General features: G+C 43.6%; 3 protein-coding genes across 3 annotated transcripts; all 3 read left to right on the top strand.

Moving 5' to 3' along the window:
- The first annotated feature begins 4,561 nt into the window (after positions 1 to 4,561).
- LOC9658599 (receptor-like protein kinase 2) lies at positions 4,562 to 10,335 on the top strand. The gene is made up of 8 exons (XM_024673934.1): positions 4,562 to 5,128; positions 5,224 to 5,269; positions 5,403 to 7,736; positions 7,879 to 7,973; positions 8,297 to 8,386; positions 8,478 to 8,573; positions 8,724 to 8,834; positions 10,096 to 10,335. The coding sequence occupies exons 1-8, from the start codon at positions 4,562 to 4,564 to the stop codon at positions 10,333 to 10,335; spliced, it is 3,579 nt and encodes a 1,192-aa protein (XP_024529702.1).
- A 1,634-nt stretch (positions 10,336 to 11,969) lies between these two features.
- LOC112346014 (flavonoid 3'-monooxygenase-like) lies at positions 11,970 to 13,503 on the top strand. Its single transcript, XM_024673933.1, has 2 exons — positions 11,970 to 12,833; positions 12,883 to 13,503. The coding sequence occupies exons 1-2, from the start codon at positions 11,970 to 11,972 to the stop codon at positions 13,501 to 13,503; spliced, it is 1,485 nt and encodes a 494-aa protein (XP_024529701.1).
- Positions 13,504 to 15,960: 2,457 nt separating this feature from the next.
- Positions 15,961 to 17,171, top strand: LOC9658597 (protein-lysine methyltransferase METTL21D). Its single transcript, XM_002968995.2, has one exon. It carries the CDS (start codon positions 15,979 to 15,981, stop codon positions 16,654 to 16,656), a length of 678 nt encoding a protein of 225 aa, XP_002969041.1. The 5' UTR covers positions 15,961 to 15,978; the 3' UTR covers positions 16,657 to 17,171.
- Positions 17,172 to 18,808: the final 1,637 nt, after the last annotated feature.

The raw sequence follows: 18,808 nt of genomic DNA, 5'->3' as shown, positions 1-18,808 counted from the left end.
AGGCTGAACATATAGCCTGAAGTGGACTTCCTCTTGTCAACTTCACTAGCCCAATCAGCATCTGAGTATCCAACGAGCTGAATACCCCTAGGCTGCTGCTTGTAAACAAGACCATAGTTGGCAGTCCCCTTCAAGTATCTGAAAATCTGCTTTACTGCTAACCAGTGCTGGTAGCCAGGATTTTCCAAGTGCTGTGAAACTGCTCCCACTGCATAGGCTATGTCTGGCCTCGTACACACCATCAGGTACACTAAGCTTCCCACCATCTGCCTATATGGGATCCGCTTCATATGTTCCTGTTCAGCTGGTGTTGTCGGTGACATATCCTGTGAGAGTTTTAGACCAACCTCCATAGGTGTGGTTGCTGGGTTCAGCTCACTGAGTTGAAACCTCTGAACCACGTCCAGAATGTACTTCTTCTGAGACATCTGAATCACTCCCTTCCTCCTGTCTCGGAAGATCTGAATGCCAAGGCAGTAGTGAAGAGGTCCCATGTCAACCATCTTGAATCGGCACCCCAAATCCAGCTTCAACTGCTTCATGGTAGCACCTTCACTTGAGAAAAGGATGCAGTCATCCACATAGAGAGCTATCATGGCTCGAAATTCTCCCACTCGCTTCAAGTACACGTTACTGTCAGCTGAAGTCTTGGAGAACCCCAAACCCAAGAGATAAGCGTCCATTTTCTCGTACCAGGCCCTGGGTGCTTGTTTAAGGCCATATAAAGCCTTCTTCAACCGGCACACTAAATGTTCCTTCCCTGGAACAACAAAGCCCTCTGGTTGCGAGATAAAGACCTCCTCATGTAGATCTCCATTCAGAAAAGCTGTGGTGACGTCCATCTGCTCGACTTCCAAGTTTTCTTGAGCAGCAATGTTCAGCAACATCCTGATCGATGCATGTTTCACCACTGGTGAAAATGTTTCTGCAAAGTCCACTCCTTCTACTTGAGAAAATCCTCGAGCTACAAATCTGGCCTTGTAACGATCAATAGAGCCATCTGGCTTATACTTGATCCGGAACAGCCACTTTGTACTCACGATTCTTCTGCCTGTAGGAAGCTCCACCAAGTCCCACGTTTCATTTTCCATCAGAGATTGATACTCTAGGAAAATTGCATGCTGCCACTCTGCTGCATTTGGACCAGCCAAGGCTTCTTGCAGGGTCTTGGGTACTGTGGCTTCTGCTTGGTGAAAGAGTGCTAGAAAATCGAGTTCCATGTCCTCAGAAGGAACTTCCTCCTGCTGCTGGGACGGTGAGCTTGCAGCATAATAAAATGCTGCTGAGGTTACTGGAGGTGGCTCAGATGCACTGCGATCACGAGCTGCTCTGGCTTCAACTCTAGAAGCCTCAAGAGCCTGCTTTAATGCCACATCCTCTCTGTACTGCTGTCCTTGTTCAGTCAAGACACGAACACGACTGGATCTACGAGGTGCTGCTGCTTCCTGCTGCTGGCTGCTTTCCTGCTGCTGGCTGCTCTCACTAGAGCTGCCTTCCTCGAAATTGAGAGAAGGTGAGAGATCTGAGACACTCCTTGGAAGAGTTCGGCCTGCCCTGGGAGGAACTTGAGCCACGACTCCACCTCCACCTGTAGCTGCTCCGCCTGAGTGTGCACGCTGCCGTCGAGAGGCATCTTCCTCCTCGCTGTCGCTATCCTCAATTAGGGTTTGCTTACCACTAATGAGTAACGGCATCTGCTGCGAGGTGGTTGCTAGCTGGTTCTTGGTGTTGTACATCTTAGACTCGTCGAAGATGACATTCCTGCTCGTGATCACCTTCCTGGTGTTCAGGTTGAAGAGCTTGTAACCCTTCATCTTGCTTGCATAGCCAAGGAGAATGCACTTCTCACTTCTACTGTCCAGCTTCTTGGGCTCGTCCTTGAGTGCATAAGCTACACACCCAAAGATCCTGAGATGGCTCACGTCTGGTGCCTTCCCATACCACACCTCATAAGGTGTTCGTCCCTTGACAGCAGAAGTAATCAGCCTATTCCTCAAGTAGGCTGCTGTCTTCACAGCATCACACCAAAAGAAATTTGGCATGCCTGCATCTTGCAAGATCGCTCGTGCCATCTCCACAAGAGTTCGGTTCATCCTCTCAGCCACGCCATTTTGCTCAGGAGTTGAAGGCACTGAAAGTTGCCGCTTAATTCCAGCTTGCTCACAGAACTCCTTAAAGGCGTTAGAGGTGAACTCTCCACCACCATCACTTCTCAGCATCTTGATTTTTCTGCTTGTCTCAAGCTCCGCTTGCAGCTTGTAGACCTTGAAAGCTTCAAAGGCCTCTGACTTGTGCAGCAAAAACTTCACTGCTACCATCCTTGAAAAATCGTCGATGAATGTGACAAAGTATTTCTTCTTTGTCCTTGACATGGTCTGCATTGGGCCACATAGATCAGAGTGTACCAGCTCCAGGACATCCTTCCCTCTTTCACTTACACCTGAGCGAAATGGAAGGCGATGCTGCTTACTGAGGACACAAGGCTCACAAAATCCAGCTGATGATGGAGCAATGTTCAGTCCTCGGACAAGTTGTCCTCTTGCTAGCTGCTGTACTCTCTTGATGGAAGAGTGGCCTAATCTCCTGTGCCAAGTGTCTAGTGTAGCTGGTTTGTCTTCCACGCTGCTACTGAGCATTAACCTCTCAGGATACACCACTTCAGCATTCAGGCAATAGAGCCCTGCATGTCGGCGTCCCGATGCTAGCTCATAGCCTTCTCGTGAGATGGTGCACCTTTTCTCGTTAAAGTCAATCTTGCAGCCTGCGTCTGCTATCTTCCCCACTGAGAAAAGAGTCTTCTTGACACCAGGCACATAGTAGACATTGCTCACGTTCACTTTCTGACCATTGGCAAGTTTCACCTTGATTGTCCCAACTCCTTGCACACTGTGCGAGTAATCGTCACCAAGGTAAATCCTCTTGTCGTCTGGAACTGGTCTCAGCTTGCCAAACAGCTCTCTGATGTATGTCATGTGCCTGTTTGCTCCTGAGTCCACCCAGATTACTTCTGCTTTCAACAGACCATGTTTTGTCACCTGCTGATCCTCTAACGAAGCCATGAACAGACTGCCATGCTCGTCATCTGAATCAGCTGCTGCAAAGTTAGCCACTTGCTTGCCTTTGTCTCGCTTTCTAGCTTCCTTGGCTTTCTTTGCTTCTTCATTGGTGCAGTCTCTTGCCCAATGACCAGGTTTCTTGCAAATGTTGCAAAGGCCGTCGTTTTTCTTCTTCTTCTTCTTGGACTTGCTCCCACTGGTTCCATCAGTCCCTGGAGAATTCATTGGGCCCAACCTGTCCCACACTGTTGCAGATCGCTTGCCCTTTGAAGATTGACCAGCAAATAGCGCTTGATCTTGAGATCCAACTCCCTCATTGGTCTCCATCAAGTTCTCTGCTGACTTCAACTGAAGGACCATTTCGTCAAATTTCTTTGACGAGTGAGTAGTCGCTGTTGTCAGAAGATACTTCGCCACGCCTTTGATGACAACCGACTTGAGCTTCGGTTCACTCACTGGTGTCTTCGTGATGCAGTCTTCGTGATGTCGAGATGGCAACTGAACACCTTGCCCAGGCCTCTGCCTAGAATGCCCAAGGCCTTGATGTTCTTTCCATCCCACTCTTTGCGGTCAGCCTTGTCCGTTGTGGGAGGGCGCGTCCAGGAACCGTCGACCACTGGCCACAGCTCCTTCTGCATAAAGTAGTACTCGAGTTGCTCCTGCCATCCGCTGAAATCCTTGCCATCAAAGATCTCTATGGCGTCGCGCACACTCCCCATCTTCAGGATCGTTCTTCACACGGGCTCCGATACCATGTTATGAAATGGGATACCCAGCCTTGTGAGCGCAGCAGCGCTCCATGCTGGGTCCACCTTTATTGCGGAAGACGGATCAAGAACAGAATGTGTCGGGCGTGATCACCTACAGAACCTAAACGGATGTGTCCCTTCTGCTGACGTGGCATCCCAGCTTGAGATTGCGGCTTAAGTCCTCAACAAGATGATCGCGGCCTACGCTCAGCATGGGAATCCACAGGAGGCTCTCAACCTTCTCAAGAGGATGGACGTGGAGCCGAGTGGTGTGAGCTTCTCCAGTGCTCTCAATGCCTGTGCACTGCTGGGAGCTTTGGACGAAGGCCGAGAGATTCATCACCGAGTTGTGGAAGCCAATCTCGCGTCCCCGCAGATGAAGACTTCCTTGCTCAGCATGTACGCGAGGTGTGGAAGCCTGGACGACGCGAGACGCGTGTTTAACAGGATGAAGACGAGAGACGCCTTCTCTTGCAATGCGATGATCGCCGCCTTCACACAGCACGGTCGTAAGAAACCTCAGGATTTACAGGAAGGTATTCCAGCCGACGGAATCACGTTCGTGAGCGTCTTGGTTGCTTGCAGCCATACTTCACTCGTGGCTGATTGTCGAGATTTCCTCCAGTCTTTGGTGATGGACCACGGGGTGGTACCATTGGTGGAGCACTACCTTTGCATGGTGGACGTTCTGGGCCGCTCGGGAAGACTGGGAGACGCCGGAGAGCTGGTGGAAACTAAGCAGACGCAGTGGCCTGGATGACTTTACTGTCGGGTTGCAAGCGCCACGGTGACTTGGATCGTGGCGAGAGAGCCGCCAGGAAAGTTTTCGAGCTAGCACCGGCAGAGACTCTCCCTCACGTCTTCCTCTCCAACATGTACGCCGCTGCCAAGCGATTTGACGACGCTCGAAGAGTTCTGAAGGAGATGGAAGAGCGCGGAGTGACAAGCCCAGTGGCAGTAAGCTACATCGAGATTGACAACGAGCTACACATGTTTACGAGTGGTGGTAGAGACGAGCAGCACGAGGGTCACGACGGCCGGACGATGGAGAGGGTCCGGTCCCTGCTGCTGGAACTTTTAGAGCCCATGAAGCAAGCTGGATACGTCCCCGACACGAGGGAAGTTTACTTGGAGCAGCAGGGTGGCACAAGCGAGGAGGAGAAACAACGTAGCCTGTGCTTCCACAGCAAAAGGCTTGCCATCGCCTACGGACTGATCGCCGCCAAAGATCCAGACGATTCTAGTCCGCTGGGAGTCGTCAACAGCCACCGGGTGTGCTCCGACTGCCACTCCCTCTCAGATATCATTGAGAAGGGGATTTTTGTGAGAGATGGGAGCCGGTTCCACCACTTTGAGAAGGGAGCCTGCTCGTGTGGGGATCACTGGTGAAGTTACGTTTCTTTATGTTTCACGTACAGAGTTGGCGGGGACAAAATGAGAGCAAGAAAATCGTGCCGGATAAAGGTAGGTCGCAAAGTCAAGTTCAAATCGTGGCGCACCTTGACTGACTGATGGATTGCAGGGCTCTCCGTCAAGAGAAGTGAAGTAGTAACACGTTGCAGATGATGGAACTCATGATCTCGCTGATCCTGTTGAGCACGCTTGGATCCTCTACACGCACACAAAGCTGGGGTCTTGGTTGCATTGAAAAGGAGCCTCCTGGGACTGGGAAACACCTCAGACTGGACTGTGGAAAACTCCGATCGAGCATGCACCGACTGGAAGGGAGTGATTTGCAACAGTGACGATTCAGAGGTGGTGGAGCTTCATCTGGCAGGAAATGGATTCACAGGTGAGATCTCGTCGCCGGCACTCGGGCAGCTGGCGAGTTTGCGAGTCTTGGACGTGAGCAAAAACCGGCTGGTCGGATCTCTTCCTGCGGAGCTTGGGCTGCTGCAAAGCTTGCAAGCTTTGGACGTCTCGGGTAACAGACTGACTGGGAGCTTGCCTCGGGATCTCGGCAACTGCAGCGCTCTTCGTTTTCTCAACGCCCAGCAAAACCAGCTTCAAGGTCCGATACCGCCCCAGCTGGGAGCGCTCCAGAGGTTGGAGATACTCGTCCTGGACAACAACCGCTTGTCAGGTTCTCTTCCTCCGTCCCTTGCGAACTGCTCGAAGCTCCAGGAGATTTGGCTGACGAGCAATGATGTTGAAGGAGAGATTCCGCAGGAAGTCGGGGCTATGCAGGAGCTGCGAGTATTCTTCGTGGAGAGAAACCGGTTGGAAGGGCTCATTCCACCAGTTTTTGCAAATTGCTCGTCTCTCGAGCTCTTGGCGCTCGGGGAGAATTCTCTGGGCGGGAGGATACCAGATGAGCTTGGACGGCTCGAAAACTTGGTGGCGCTCTCGCTGTATAGCTTGCAGCAGCTGGAGGGGCCAATTCCTCCTGAGATCGGCAACAACAGCAAGCTCGAGTGGTTTGATATCAACGGAAACTCGCTCATGCATGGCTCGATTCCAGTGTCGCTGCTTCAGCTCCCGCGCTTGGCCACCTTGCAACTCTCTTATTTCAACAACACCTCAGACCGTCCGGTCCCGGAACAGCTCTGGAACATGACTCAGCTCGAGTTTCTGGGAATGGGGAGGACAAACAGCCGAGGGATCCTGTCACCGATCGTCGGAAACTTGACAAGGCTTCGGTCGCTGGCACTCAACGGGAACCGCTTTGAAGGAAGCGTTCCGGACGAGCTGTCCAAGTGTCCCAGGATGGAGACGCTGATCCTCTCCGACAACAGACTCCTGGGAGGCGTTCCTCGATCGCTTGGCACGCTTGAGCGTCTCAGACTTTTGATGCTCGATGGAAACCAGCTCTCCGGAGCAATACCAGAGGAGCTCGGGAACTGCACCAACCTGGAAGAGCTGGTCCTCGAGAGGAACTTCTTCCGTGGAGCAATACCAGAGTCCATCGCCAGGATGGCAAAGCTTCGGAGTTTGCTCCTCTACGGAAACCAGCTCTCCGGAGTGATTCCAGCTCCAGCTTCGCCAGAGATGATCGACATGAGGCTGCACGGCAACAGCTTATCAGGCTCCATCCCTCCCTCCGTTGGCAACCTTTCCAAACTTTCCATACTCTATCTCTCCAACAACAAACTGGACGGCTCCATCCCGGCCACTCTCGGACAGCTTCGACGATTGACACAGGTGGACTTCTCCGAGAACCAGCTCACGGGTGGTATTCCTGGCAGCCTCGCAAGCTGTGACTCCTTGCAGCTACTGGATCTATCCTCCAACCTCCTGAGTGGAGAGATTCCGGCGTCCATCGGTGAATGGACCGGCTTCCAGACCGCGGACAAGAACCAGGCTCTCAACATATCGTCCATGACACCGGCGGGAGTGTTTCCGGAGAACTCCACCGATGCATACCGAAGAACTGTGTCCGAGGATTTGGCTGGCATCGTGGATGGACACACGTACCAGCAATACGCAAGGGAGTTGGAGGTGCCAGGAGTGCTCGACTTGTCTGCGAACCAGCTCACTGGTGAGATTCCCGCAAGCTTGGGAAAGCTGGCTGGAGTCCGGGAGCTCAACTTGTCACACAACCGACTGTCTGGAGGCATTCCATGGACTCTGGGAGAGATGACGTCCATGGCAGTGCTGGATCTCTCTTTCAACCGGATCAACGGGATGATACCAGGGGGACTGGCGAGGCTTCACTTGCTCAAGGATCTGAGGGTCGTGTTTAATGACTTGGAAGGCAGGATTCCAGAGACTCTGGAGTTTGGCGCGTCGAGCTACGAGGGAAATCCAGGACTGTGCGGGGAGCCTCTCTCCCGGCCGTGCGAAGGAGATGGCCTCGTGGACGTGGGCGATGGTGCAACTTGGTGGAAGGAGAACGTCTCCAATGGGGCCTTTGTAGTGGGATTTCTTGGTGGGTTCTTCACGATGTTGTGGAGCGCCATCTTTTTATTTGTTTGCCAACCAGGAATCACTAGTACTACAACCTTGCTTTTTTGGTTTCTACTAGCTTTTAGGGTTGAAACAAATATTGGCGGGGATTCTTAGGAAGCATGCAAGGCAAATCACTAGGCGAGGATATATCCTGCTTAAACCGGCTAAGAGCTCTTCGTTCCTAGATTACTACCTCAACTTTTGCAGTGTAAAAGTCCAGGCTCAATTCACTCTGATGGAACCGATAGACCTGGAGCACTTCATGCAGACTGAATATGAGGTGCTTTGAGGCTCTGTTTTTGAGGAGCTTTCCGTTGCTTACGTACTACTTGGAGCTATTCTGCCTATCAGTTCCTTTTTTACATTTACTAATTCTTCTTAGGTTGAGCATAGATCTGATAGAAACAGGCGACTATTAAGAGGATGGAAGAATATTCTTTGGGATCTTTGCCAAAACGGAAAAATGTCCATACATAAAATGACATGGCTTAATGTTATTGACTCAACCTTTACTTTTAATTTTCACCGGATATGACCTATTTTAGAAACTGCAAATCTGAAGATCGGGGAAATCTTGTGAGGATTGCATGCGATGGTTGCCAGCCTTTGGAACCGAGACCAAGGTTGTTGCGATACTACAAAGGAGATTTGAAAATTGTTCTACTGGAGGAAAATGAAGCTGAGTTACCATTGGTTGGCTAATTGCGAATGATGGCAGGTGCCTATGCTATCCACTATGTATGGAGGCTAGTGATCAAGAATAATGGGGCTGTGACTACACTAGGACGCTAGGACGCTGGCCCAACCAACTTTAGCAGCGCGCCATCCAGTAGCGGCATGGAACAATATCTATGCCGGTACCAGTAAGCCGCACGAGTTTGTACTCTGCTTCCTCTTGGTGGAATCGAAGTATGACCAGTTCGGCTTCCAGAGCTACCGCAACAAGTCCCATATGGTAACAAAACAAGCTGTGAAGGGTTCGTTGCATATGCTTTTGTAGCTGCTCATACTTAAGGAACGAACAATGCAGGTATTGCTAGTGCAAAGCGTTGCTGCAGTACAATGTTCCCGTTCCGTGTCAGAGGAGGTGAAGATTCCCAAGGGTGTCGAGATTGTCAATGACATCGAGCAAAACGGTGAAGTGTGCGAAACTAACTTTTTTGATCCGGGGGAGGGAGTGTGAACAAGAAGCGGAAGTTTGCCTTCTGAATCTGTCTTGTTTAAAGTGATCTATCTATCTCTTCAATACACTCTCTGCTTTCTCTCTCCTGCATTCATCTAAGCTCCTTAACCTTAACACTCCATGGTATATCCTTTGGAGCGATACATGGAAGATTAGCATCAAACTGAACATATCACATTTGACATTTGTTGGATCATATTTGACATCAGTCTAGAAAAAAAACTGCATAAATTTCTGTTGCAGTTTAAATGTCCAACATTCAAGTCTCATCCAGCTCATTTTCATCTGTTACGTAACAACTTGATTTCTTCAGCAAACCATTCTTAGTCTCATTTCCAGAACCATAAGCAGGTGCTTGGTTTTTCAGTGGAATGCATCCTATCTTTGCCACCACTTCTTTATATTCATCACTCAATGGTATTGTCTCTATGAGGCATCTTGTCTTAAATGCTTTATTTCGTTAAAGTGGGATTTTTCATTATCCCACTTATGGTGTGTGGCCACATGCCATTTTTATAACAATAATAAAAAATTGAAATTTTAACTTTATAATTTATAAATTAAAAACTTTTCATATGATTTTGTGTTATAATATTGTGAAATATAAAAAAATAAATTAAAAAACTGATAGAAATATTAATAAATATTAATTAAGTACTAGGAAATGGCATGTGGACACATGCTAATTAATGTCCCACTTTACTGAATAAGTCCCACTTTAACGAAATAAAGCATTTAACATGTTCTTTGGGTTCCTCAGTGTACATCTTTTAATCTTTTGATTATTTTGATTTTATTTATTAATTACTAGTTTCTTCTGAAATTTTATTTTCGTTAGCTTTGTGGGCGTCCTAATTTTAAATACTAAAAAAAAATTCCACTGATATCATTGTCATCATAGCTTGTTCATATCTCTCTTGGGGAGCATTAACTTTCTTTATGAGGAGGCAATGTCACTGTGTGTGAAGAGATGCCTGAGTAATCGCGAGCTTAGATTCTAGAGGTAGGGCATCGTGGATATCACTTTATAGGTATTTTCAATTTTTTTAAGAGAGGAAAAAATATTTTTAAACATCGTTAAGCAGCACTAATTTGTATTATGTTAATGTACCCAGATCAGTGTATGCGCACATCAACGAGCTGAGGAACATGTTGGACGAGGGCAAGTCTTCGTTCTTCTGCATTTCTCAAACTAGTGAAGCACAGGCATCCATTGCAGCATAATACTCTTGCCTTGTCCAGGCATCGTGCACGGGGAAGTCGCCAGCTGGGAGTTTACGTCTGCTACTGCAGCCTTGCGAGCGTACATTCTTCGGCTTATCCTCCTCGGACCCCGGAGCTCGCAGACAAGCTTGCAAGCTACAGCACCGAGGATTCCATGGTGCTCTATCTTGAGCAAGTCCTGGGGGAGGAGCTGGATGGGAAGTCTCCGCTTAGGGCTCTGCTCCAGTCCTCATAACTTGGTTCGAACACGTGGAACAAATCAAACGTGACACATCACCGACAAATAACGTCATATGTATTTTATACGGCTATGAGAGGCATCATGGGATTGGTAACGTAAGGCGTTCGCCGGTTCCTCCGGCACTGCGACATGGACTCGGAGTTTAGGGGCTGCATTCTTCCGGCAGTTCCCGCTGATCAGGCACTCAAGAATGTCATGCATTGCCTTCAAAGTCTGGATCGAAGTAACGATCAGAGGGCGGTCTTGCATCACGGCTATATTTTGAGAGTGTGTCATTTATGAAGGAACGAGCTTGAGCTGCAGCATGCCAACTGACATGCGGATGCAGGAACTGGTGTGATCCCCAGCATTGAAGGCCCAGCTTTCTCCGTCAAGATTACTGTCTCGAAAGCTCCAATCCGAGTAGGAAAGATGGCATGGTGAAGCCGAGAAGAATGGTAGTCCTTGTTCTTGTCATCCAGGGCCTGTCGAAGAATGGTTGTCGTTTGGTTTATGTTGAGCTCATCATATCGCACTGACCGCGAACCAAAGAACTGGTGTACACGAAGTTGAAGACGGTGCATGGTCTTGATTGCAAGCATGAGTCGAGAAAGAGCTTCGTGCTTTGCCGCACATCTGCAAGCAAATCCCGATACAGGGTGGCTACAAGCCATCTCAGCTGACAAGCTTAAATGCGAGTTCGGTGTTTTGGACGTACCGCGAGATATCGGGAACGTCACGCTGCTGGTCTTTCTACAGGAGCCAAAGCTGGTTAGCCCCTCAAACTGGGTGTTATGGACCGAAGGCAAAGGTGAAGACGGCCATATCCATTTGACGTGCTTCGGGCTGGGAGACAACTTTATGTTTCTGAACCGGGAGGTGAAGCAGTTGCTCCAAAAGATACTGGTGGCGGTGCCAGATCCGCTAGTTGGCGCGGACGATGATGAGCTTAAGAACCTGCTGTTGAACAGAATTGAGGTTGCAGAGTGCTGGTAGAGAAACGGTATGCCCGTCCATTTGAATAAGTTTTAGGGGCTTTCGTGCTTACATTACCCAAAGTAAAGTTACTTTGTGGCTTTGACTGACTGGTGGATTGCAGAGCTCTCCCGGGAGACTGTGTTATGAGAAAACTCATGGAAAGCCAAACTATCGTTCAAATTCAATCGTGTCAACTTCTTCTAGAAAGAAAGTTGCACATAATGCTCAAACCAAAAAGTCTGACACACTTGAAGCTTCTATTCTTTGGTTGGTTGATATGAAGGAAACCAAGAATGGACAGTGGATTCACAGCCGGCTGACGAGTTTGCGAGTTTTGGACGTGAGATAGTGGCTACATTTTCCTCAAAACCAGCTCCAAGGTACAATACAAGTTGGGTCCCCTTGCGAGCTCTATGATATTTGGATGAGGTGTTGCATCTGCAGGTTTATTTGTCACATGAACGATGCTAACCATATATTCAAACTTTTTCTTTTAAAATTTGTATCTAAGTCTTACACCTCATGCGTAGCCTTGGAGTTTAGTTCAATTCTCACAATTGAACCAAACTCTTGCTAGAATTACTGTTCCACCGTAGAACATATGGTGTTGTGTCATGAACTTCCCTATAAAGAAGCAATTTTCCAATTGGCAGCGTAAGAGGTTTGCGTTCATGGAAATCCTCCCAGTTGTGCTCTTTGTAGCTTTTATTCTCTTCTTAGTTCTATCATGGAGCTACAGATCTTTCAAAAACCTCCCCCCAGGCCCATGGGGACTGCCCCTGATCGGCCACCTTCATTTACTGGCAGGAAAGCCCCCACATAGGAGTTTACAATCTATCTCCAGAAAGTATGGCCCCATTGTGTTCTTGAAGATGGGAATGACGCCCACTGTGGTTATCTCTAGCCAGAAGATAATCAAGGAAGTATTTACCACACACGACATAAAGTTTGGTTCCAGGCCATACATGGTTTTAGGCGACCACTTCAGCTATAACTATTCGGGACTTGGAACTTCTCCATATGGGAAGTACTGGAAAGACACTCGCAAGCTGTGTTCCATGGAGCTCTTCACAGCCAAGTCCATCGATTCATTTGCGTGGATGAGAAAGGAGGAGCTCTCCCATGCCTTGGGAGAGATCTTAAAGTCTTTCAGCAACAGCAAGCCCGTGGAAATAAGATCGCTGTTCTCCATTTTTGCTTTCAACAATATGTCCAGGATTTTGATGAGCAAGAGGTACTTTGGTGAAGACGAAGTCGACTCCGACGCTTTAGAATTCAAAGAGATTCTGCTCTCCATTGTCGACCTGGTGATCAATCCCTCGTGCATTAGCACCCTCGTACCGTGGTATTTAAGATGGCTGGACTGGCAGATCCCTCGGTACAAGCAAATCCATGCGAAACAAGAGAAGTTCTTGCGAAAGATCATTGCCGAGCACAAGGAAACGACACGGGAATGCAAGGACTTCCTTGATATCATGCTTGAGTTCTACGGAAATAATGCCCAGGGAGAAACACACGTTAAAGCAAATCTGTTGGTAAGACTTCTTCTTATGTACTTTGTGATTGCTATAACTTTCATTCCAGGAGATGCTTATGGCTGGGACTGATGCTACTGCTACCACAAGCGAATGGATCATGGCCTTGGTGATGCATAATCCTCGGGTTTTGATCAAGCTCCGGGAGGAGCTTGACCGAGTCGTAGGCAGTGACCAGATGGTCCAAGAATCCGACCTCCCAAAGCTCGACTATCTCCAGCTTGTTCTCAAGGAGACACTTAGGATGTATCCTCCAGGAACGCTCCTTTTCCCACGCATGGCCACCCAGGAAGCCACAATTGCCGGTTATACCGTTCCAAAGGGAACCACTCTCCTGGTGAATGTCTGGGCTGTGCATATGGATTCGGCAGTGTGGGGGAATCCCACCCAGTTTTACCCAGAGCGCTTCTTGGGGAGCTCCATCGATTTCAAAGGCCAAAACTTTGAGCTCCTCCCGTTTGGATCTGGTCGTAGAATGTGTCCTGGAATGCCCTTGGGATTGCGAACAGTGGAGCTGCTGGTGGCCAATCTCATTCACAGCTTTGATTGGAGCTTTGTGCCAGGGACAATACCATCCACAGAGGAGGTTTACAATGGCTCTTGCTACCTCAAGACTCCACTGCAAGCCATGGCCACTCCAAGGCTGCCGATGGAAGTTTATGGCAACTAAGGGTCAAGTAAACAATAAAGGCAAAGTATTTTTATATTAGGTTATAACTAAAAATCAATAAGAAAATTTAAAACATCAGTTATTACCATATAAACTACAACATCCAAAACAAAATTTTCATTTCTATTTCTCAAGATTTTCAATGTGAATTTTTTTTTAAACATCTTAAAAGTTTACAAATTTTTAGTGGCAACATACCATCTGTTTTTAAATGCTCAATATCAATAGGATAAACATACCTGCAAACAAGTTATCAGTATAAATTTGCACATGCTCATTTTTTAATAACATTATAACAATCGTGTGATTACAAGGCAATCTAATTTTTTGCCATCTAAAGCATGAATAAGACTATGTTAATATATTCACCACATTAGTATGGTTGTGCATTTATATTTTGAATATAGTAGGATTTAAATGCATGACAATACAATAGTACGCTCATAAAATTGCATTATGAAGAAGTTTTTTTACATTGTCTATTAGTTTTGGTTGTGTTACTATAAGCCAATTATTTTACATCAAATGTTTTTAAACATCGCAAGGATAAATATATTTCAAGCTTAAATTAATTACACATCCAAAGACTCCAAAATATTACTTGTAAAGTATCTAGATTACTATTCTTTAAGAAAATGCAATTGTTATAATTTGGCTCTAACACATTTAACACCCAAAAAATAGCATTTGGATTTTTATTATGAATCTTTGCCATAATTGCATTAAAATTCAAAGGTGTGAGTGTGTAACATGCTTTTCAAACAAATAAATAAGCTTAAGATTTTTAAACACTTTATGTAGATTCTCAATAAAATGTCTCATGAAAAATCCATTATATGCATTATTAAACATTGATTGAACACCTTCTAACATATTTTTTACCATTCAAACAGTACTATTAAAAATTAAGTTTTAATAACATTTTCAAATGTAAAGAACCAAATTCAATTATTATTGTTTTTAGCATTAATTACACCAAATAAAAAAGGGAATAATGAGCTTTTATCATTGACAAATAAACAATAATTTTATATTTATCAAAATAAACATTAATAATATATCATTGCAATTATATATAAAAATAAAATTCTTAAAATATCACATATCTTATTTTTATAAATTTTAATGAATTGATGGAAATACACCTTTTTCTCATTAGGAAAAGATTTAAATTTAATACCTTGTAAATTTGTTTAATTACTTAAATAATCAGTTTTTTTACTATAAAATTGTATCTTTAAGAACTTTAAATCCGTTATTAACAATCATTCCAACTTCATCACATATTAAAATATGATTTTCCCCTCACTTAAACTATGTGTGCAATATATATAATGACCACATTAAATAACATTAACATTTAACTCTTTTTCTTTAACTCACTACTTGCTTTCTCTTTTTACTTTTCTTTGTTTTCTTCTATAAAAACCACTTATTTAATTTCTAATTTTTCAAACCAAGTTTTTATAGTCTCAATTGTTATATTAAAATTTTAAAGTTCACAATGGTGGCTTAATTTATAATATTTGGATGATGTTCATGAAACTCAAAAGAGTCTAATTCTCCTTTATCATCATCATTCATGAATAAGAATATTTTAATTTTTATAGTGTATTCTATCATAAGGAATAAGATGATAATATATACTTTTTTGGAACCCATGTTTTTATTCTATGAGAATTTTGCAATAAACCTTCTTTATTTGTATGACCTTTATTTTTATGGGATCTAATTTAATTGAAAATCATTCCTAATTTCATCTGTTAATCCATTCTGACCTCATTCTTGTATTTTACCAATAGATTTTACTAAGGATAATAGATTATTTAAGCTAATAAGATTATAATGCAAATAGAATTATACTTTGTTTTAGGTAGACACTAATCCCATGTGATTTGCTCCAATATTAAGTAGCCAAACTTGAAAAGAAATAGTTGCTTGATTATAAGAGTTGTTAGTGTTTTAGATATAAATTAAAATTAAAAATTATATGATTGAACATTTTCTCTTAGTACTGATTTAAACAAGCTTTAAGAATTGCACCTAGATCCTTTGTCTATGCCATCAAGTGGAGATTGTTCCTTGTGGAGAGGTTCCTAGATTGGAGGGGTTCCTAGACTGGAGGCAATGGCATTGAATGTCACACCTTGCATTGCTTCTCATCCACATTGGGAAGGAAATTACCTTTAATTTGTTGAAATGAACTCTCATTCCATGGTTGTTGATTTCACCAGCCATGGTCTGGTCTTCATAATAACCAAGGTTTAGTGCCTTTGTCCACGGGATAATCTTCGATGGAGAGGAGAAGAAAAAACATTTAATGTCTAATGCTCTTGAGGAAGAAGCTTTTGCATAGCTTTGGATGCTACCAATTCAAGTAGGAAAATTTTGTGTTATAAAATAATTAAGGGAAAAATTATGAAATTTATTATAAGAAAATCACAACCTTATTTTAAATTTAAATTTTAGGGCTCTATGAGGCAAGTAGAGATAGGAAGGACATCCATTGCGGTCTTGGAGGATGATCCCTCCAGGGAGGGCAAGTGCTTCACAGGCGCGTGGGTTTGGGACTGTGCTCTAGTCCTAACGCACTGGCTGGATTCAATTGCCGCCATAGGCGAGAGTGGCGGCGCCGACATCGCGCCTGTATCGGCGGAGCTAGGGCTGGGGCACCACGGCTTCAAGGACAAGAGGGTCGTGGAGCTGGGAGCAGGAACGGGGCTGCCAGGAATGGCGGCGGCGCTGCTGGGCGCGTCGGAGGTGATCCTCACTGACCGCGCTGGATTGCTGCCGTGCTTGCGCCGCAATGTGGAGGCGAATCAACTAGAGAGTAGAGTGAGGGTGTTGGAGCTGGAATGGGGCGCCGATTGCTCGCAGGTGCCGGCACCAGTGGATTTCGTGCTGTGCTCGGATATCCTGTACGACATTGAGGCGGTGCCCGCGCTGGCAAAGACGCTACTGGATCTGTCGGGCGAGAGCACAAGGATCCTCCTGGCCTACGAGCTGCGAATTGGGACGACCGAGTGCTTCCACAAGCTTAGGGAGCTCGGATTGGAATTTACGCGCGTTCCAAGCGAGGAGCTCCACCCGCAGTGGCAAAGCGAAGACATTGGCATCTTTATCTTGCGAAGATCTTATCCAGAAACGATATAGAAGGCACGTCCACTAATATCTAATGGCCAGTCTTGGAGTGGCATGGCTTGCAGTGGAGTCTTAGGTAGTAAGCGCTCCATGTGGACGGCCCAAGCATTCACCAATGATTCTCACCTACGGCTCTGTCAAGCTCTTCCTGGAGTTTGATCAAAACCCGAGGCTTGTGCATCACCGAGGCCATGAGCCACTCGCTTGTGGGGGCAGAAGTATCAGGTCCAGCCATAAGCACCTCCTGCAAACTAGCAAGAACTCTTACCAAGAGATTTGCCTTGATGTGTGTTTCTCCCTGGGTATTTGCTCCGTAGAACTCGAGCATGATATCAAGGAAGTCCTTGCATTCCCGTGCCGATCGTCGACAATCTTTTGCAAGAACTTGTCCTGCTTATTAAGAGCAGTGGTGAATATTTCAATATTTTTGGATATTCTAACTATATTCTTTACACAGGTTTTATAAAGCAAAACAGAAATGATTAAATTGTAGAATATGAGATTTCAAATGCTTCAAGTTTATAGTATTTTATGGTTTTTGATAGTCTTCTTAGTTATTCAATTAGCTATTTTCAATGCATTTAAAGAACAATTCTAAAATCATATTTAGTGTAATAGAAACACTGATTCACATAGAACAATAGTTGTACAATAACTTCTTCAAACACAGAAAGTATGAATTTATTTTTAGGTTCAGTTCAATACCTCTACGCACAATGCATTATTACTTGGTAAATGTAACTCTTAATATTATCTTTTTCCTAAGAAGAATAAGATTATTATTTAAACTCATTCATTTTCTATTTTGGTAGCTGATAATGGTGAGAGAGATTTATAATATTAATGTACAAAGCTTAAAAGATGAAATTTGGAAATATTGTCATGAAGGATATAAAAACATATGGTTTAAATGTCTAATTCACAAATGACTCTCTTATAATCAAGAAACTATTTCTTTTCAAGTTGGGCTACTTAATATTGGGGCAAATAACAATAAAACAATAAATAATCAAAGTATCATTCTATTCATATTATAATTTAAATAGTTGTCTATAGTAATTTAGACTATCTATTAAAATTCCAAAAATTATAAAATAAGATCCCGTAAAAATAAAGGTTAAGTCCACACAAATAAATAAGGTTTTGGTAGCTATTTCAACATTCTCATAATAAAATATTCCTATACATGAGGGATGATAAGGAAAGAAGAACTAGAGATGTCTATTATAAATAGATCTATTGTTTATACTTTTGAGGTATATAAACATCACCCAAATATGATAAATTAACCCACCACTTTGTGAATTGTGAATGCTAAACCTTTAATATAATAATTATTCAAACCATAAAACTATGGTTTGAAAAATAAAAAGTTTTAAAAACTTAGTAGCTAATTATTATAAAAGAGAAACAGAGAAAGTAAAAATAGAAAGAAAGTAACGAGTTAGAAAAATAAAGTTAAATGTTAATATTATTTAATGTAAACATTATATATATATATATTTATATATATATTTATATATATATATATATATATATATATATATATATATATATATTGTTCACATAGTTTGAGTGAAAGGAAAATTATACTTTAATATATGATGAATTTGAAATAATTTTAATGATGGATTTAAAATTAAATTTCATGGTCAAATTTTTTTTATTAATCCAAGTAATTATAAAACTTTCTAAGGTATTGAATTTGGTAAAACTAACATTCTTGTAACTTTTAAATAAATATATGGAAATTCACCTTTTTATTATTAAATGAAGATTTAAAAATAAATATCACATGTGATTCTTTATGAATTGTATTTGAAATATATATTGCAATGATATTATTAATTATTATATTGATAAATGTAGAATTACTAAAAACAATATCAAAAATCATATCAAATGTTTTGTGATATTACTTTGATAATCTTAAATATTAAATGTAAAATTTAATTATAACGTTATTCTATATTCATGAAGAAATCTCTTATTGAAATTAAATACTATTGTAAGCTACGATGGTGTTTATATACTTCTTCTTCAATATGTTGTTACATTGTTGTATATACCAAAAGAAAACATTAGTATAATAAATTAAAAAATTTTATATTGTTTAATTATTATATTTCTAACAATACAAAATATTTATAACTGAGGTTCTTAC

Source organism: Selaginella moellendorffii, unplaced genomic scaffold (assembly GCF_000143415.4).
Source record: "Selaginella moellendorffii unplaced genomic scaffold, v1.0 SELMOscaffold_11, whole genome shotgun sequence".
In the NCBI taxonomy this organism is placed as follows: domain Eukaryota; kingdom Viridiplantae; phylum Streptophyta; class Lycopodiopsida; order Selaginellales; family Selaginellaceae; genus Selaginella; species Selaginella moellendorffii.
The sequence above is the reverse complement of the archived record's forward strand: the minus strand, read 5'-3'. Positions and strand labels throughout refer to the sequence as shown.

Excerpts from the sequence above, each read along its gene's own strand:
- LOC9658599 (XM_024673934.1), top strand. The coding sequence starts at position 4,562 with ATGACTTTACTGTCGGGTTGCAAGCGCCACGGTGACTTGGATCGTGGC. Across the intron at positions 5,129-5,223 it reads TCATTGAGAAGGGGATTTTT|AGTTGGCGGGGACAAAATGA; the intron begins GTGAGAGATGGG and ends TTTCACGTACAG. Across the intron at positions 7,737-7,878 it reads TTGCCAACCAGGAATCACTA|ATTACTACCTCAACTTTTGC; the intron begins GTACTACAACCT and ends CTTCGTTCCTAG.
- LOC112346014 (XM_024673933.1), top strand. The coding sequence starts at position 11,970 with ATGGAAATCCTCCCAGTTGTGCTCTTTGTAGCTTTTATTCTCTTCTTA. Across the intron at positions 12,834-12,882 it reads ACGTTAAAGCAAATCTGTTG|GAGATGCTTATGGCTGGGAC; the intron begins GTAAGACTTCTT and ends CTTTCATTCCAG.
- LOC9658597 (XM_002968995.2), top strand. The coding sequence starts at position 15,979 with ATGAGGCAAGTAGAGATAGGAAGGACATCCATTGCGGTCTTGGAGGAT.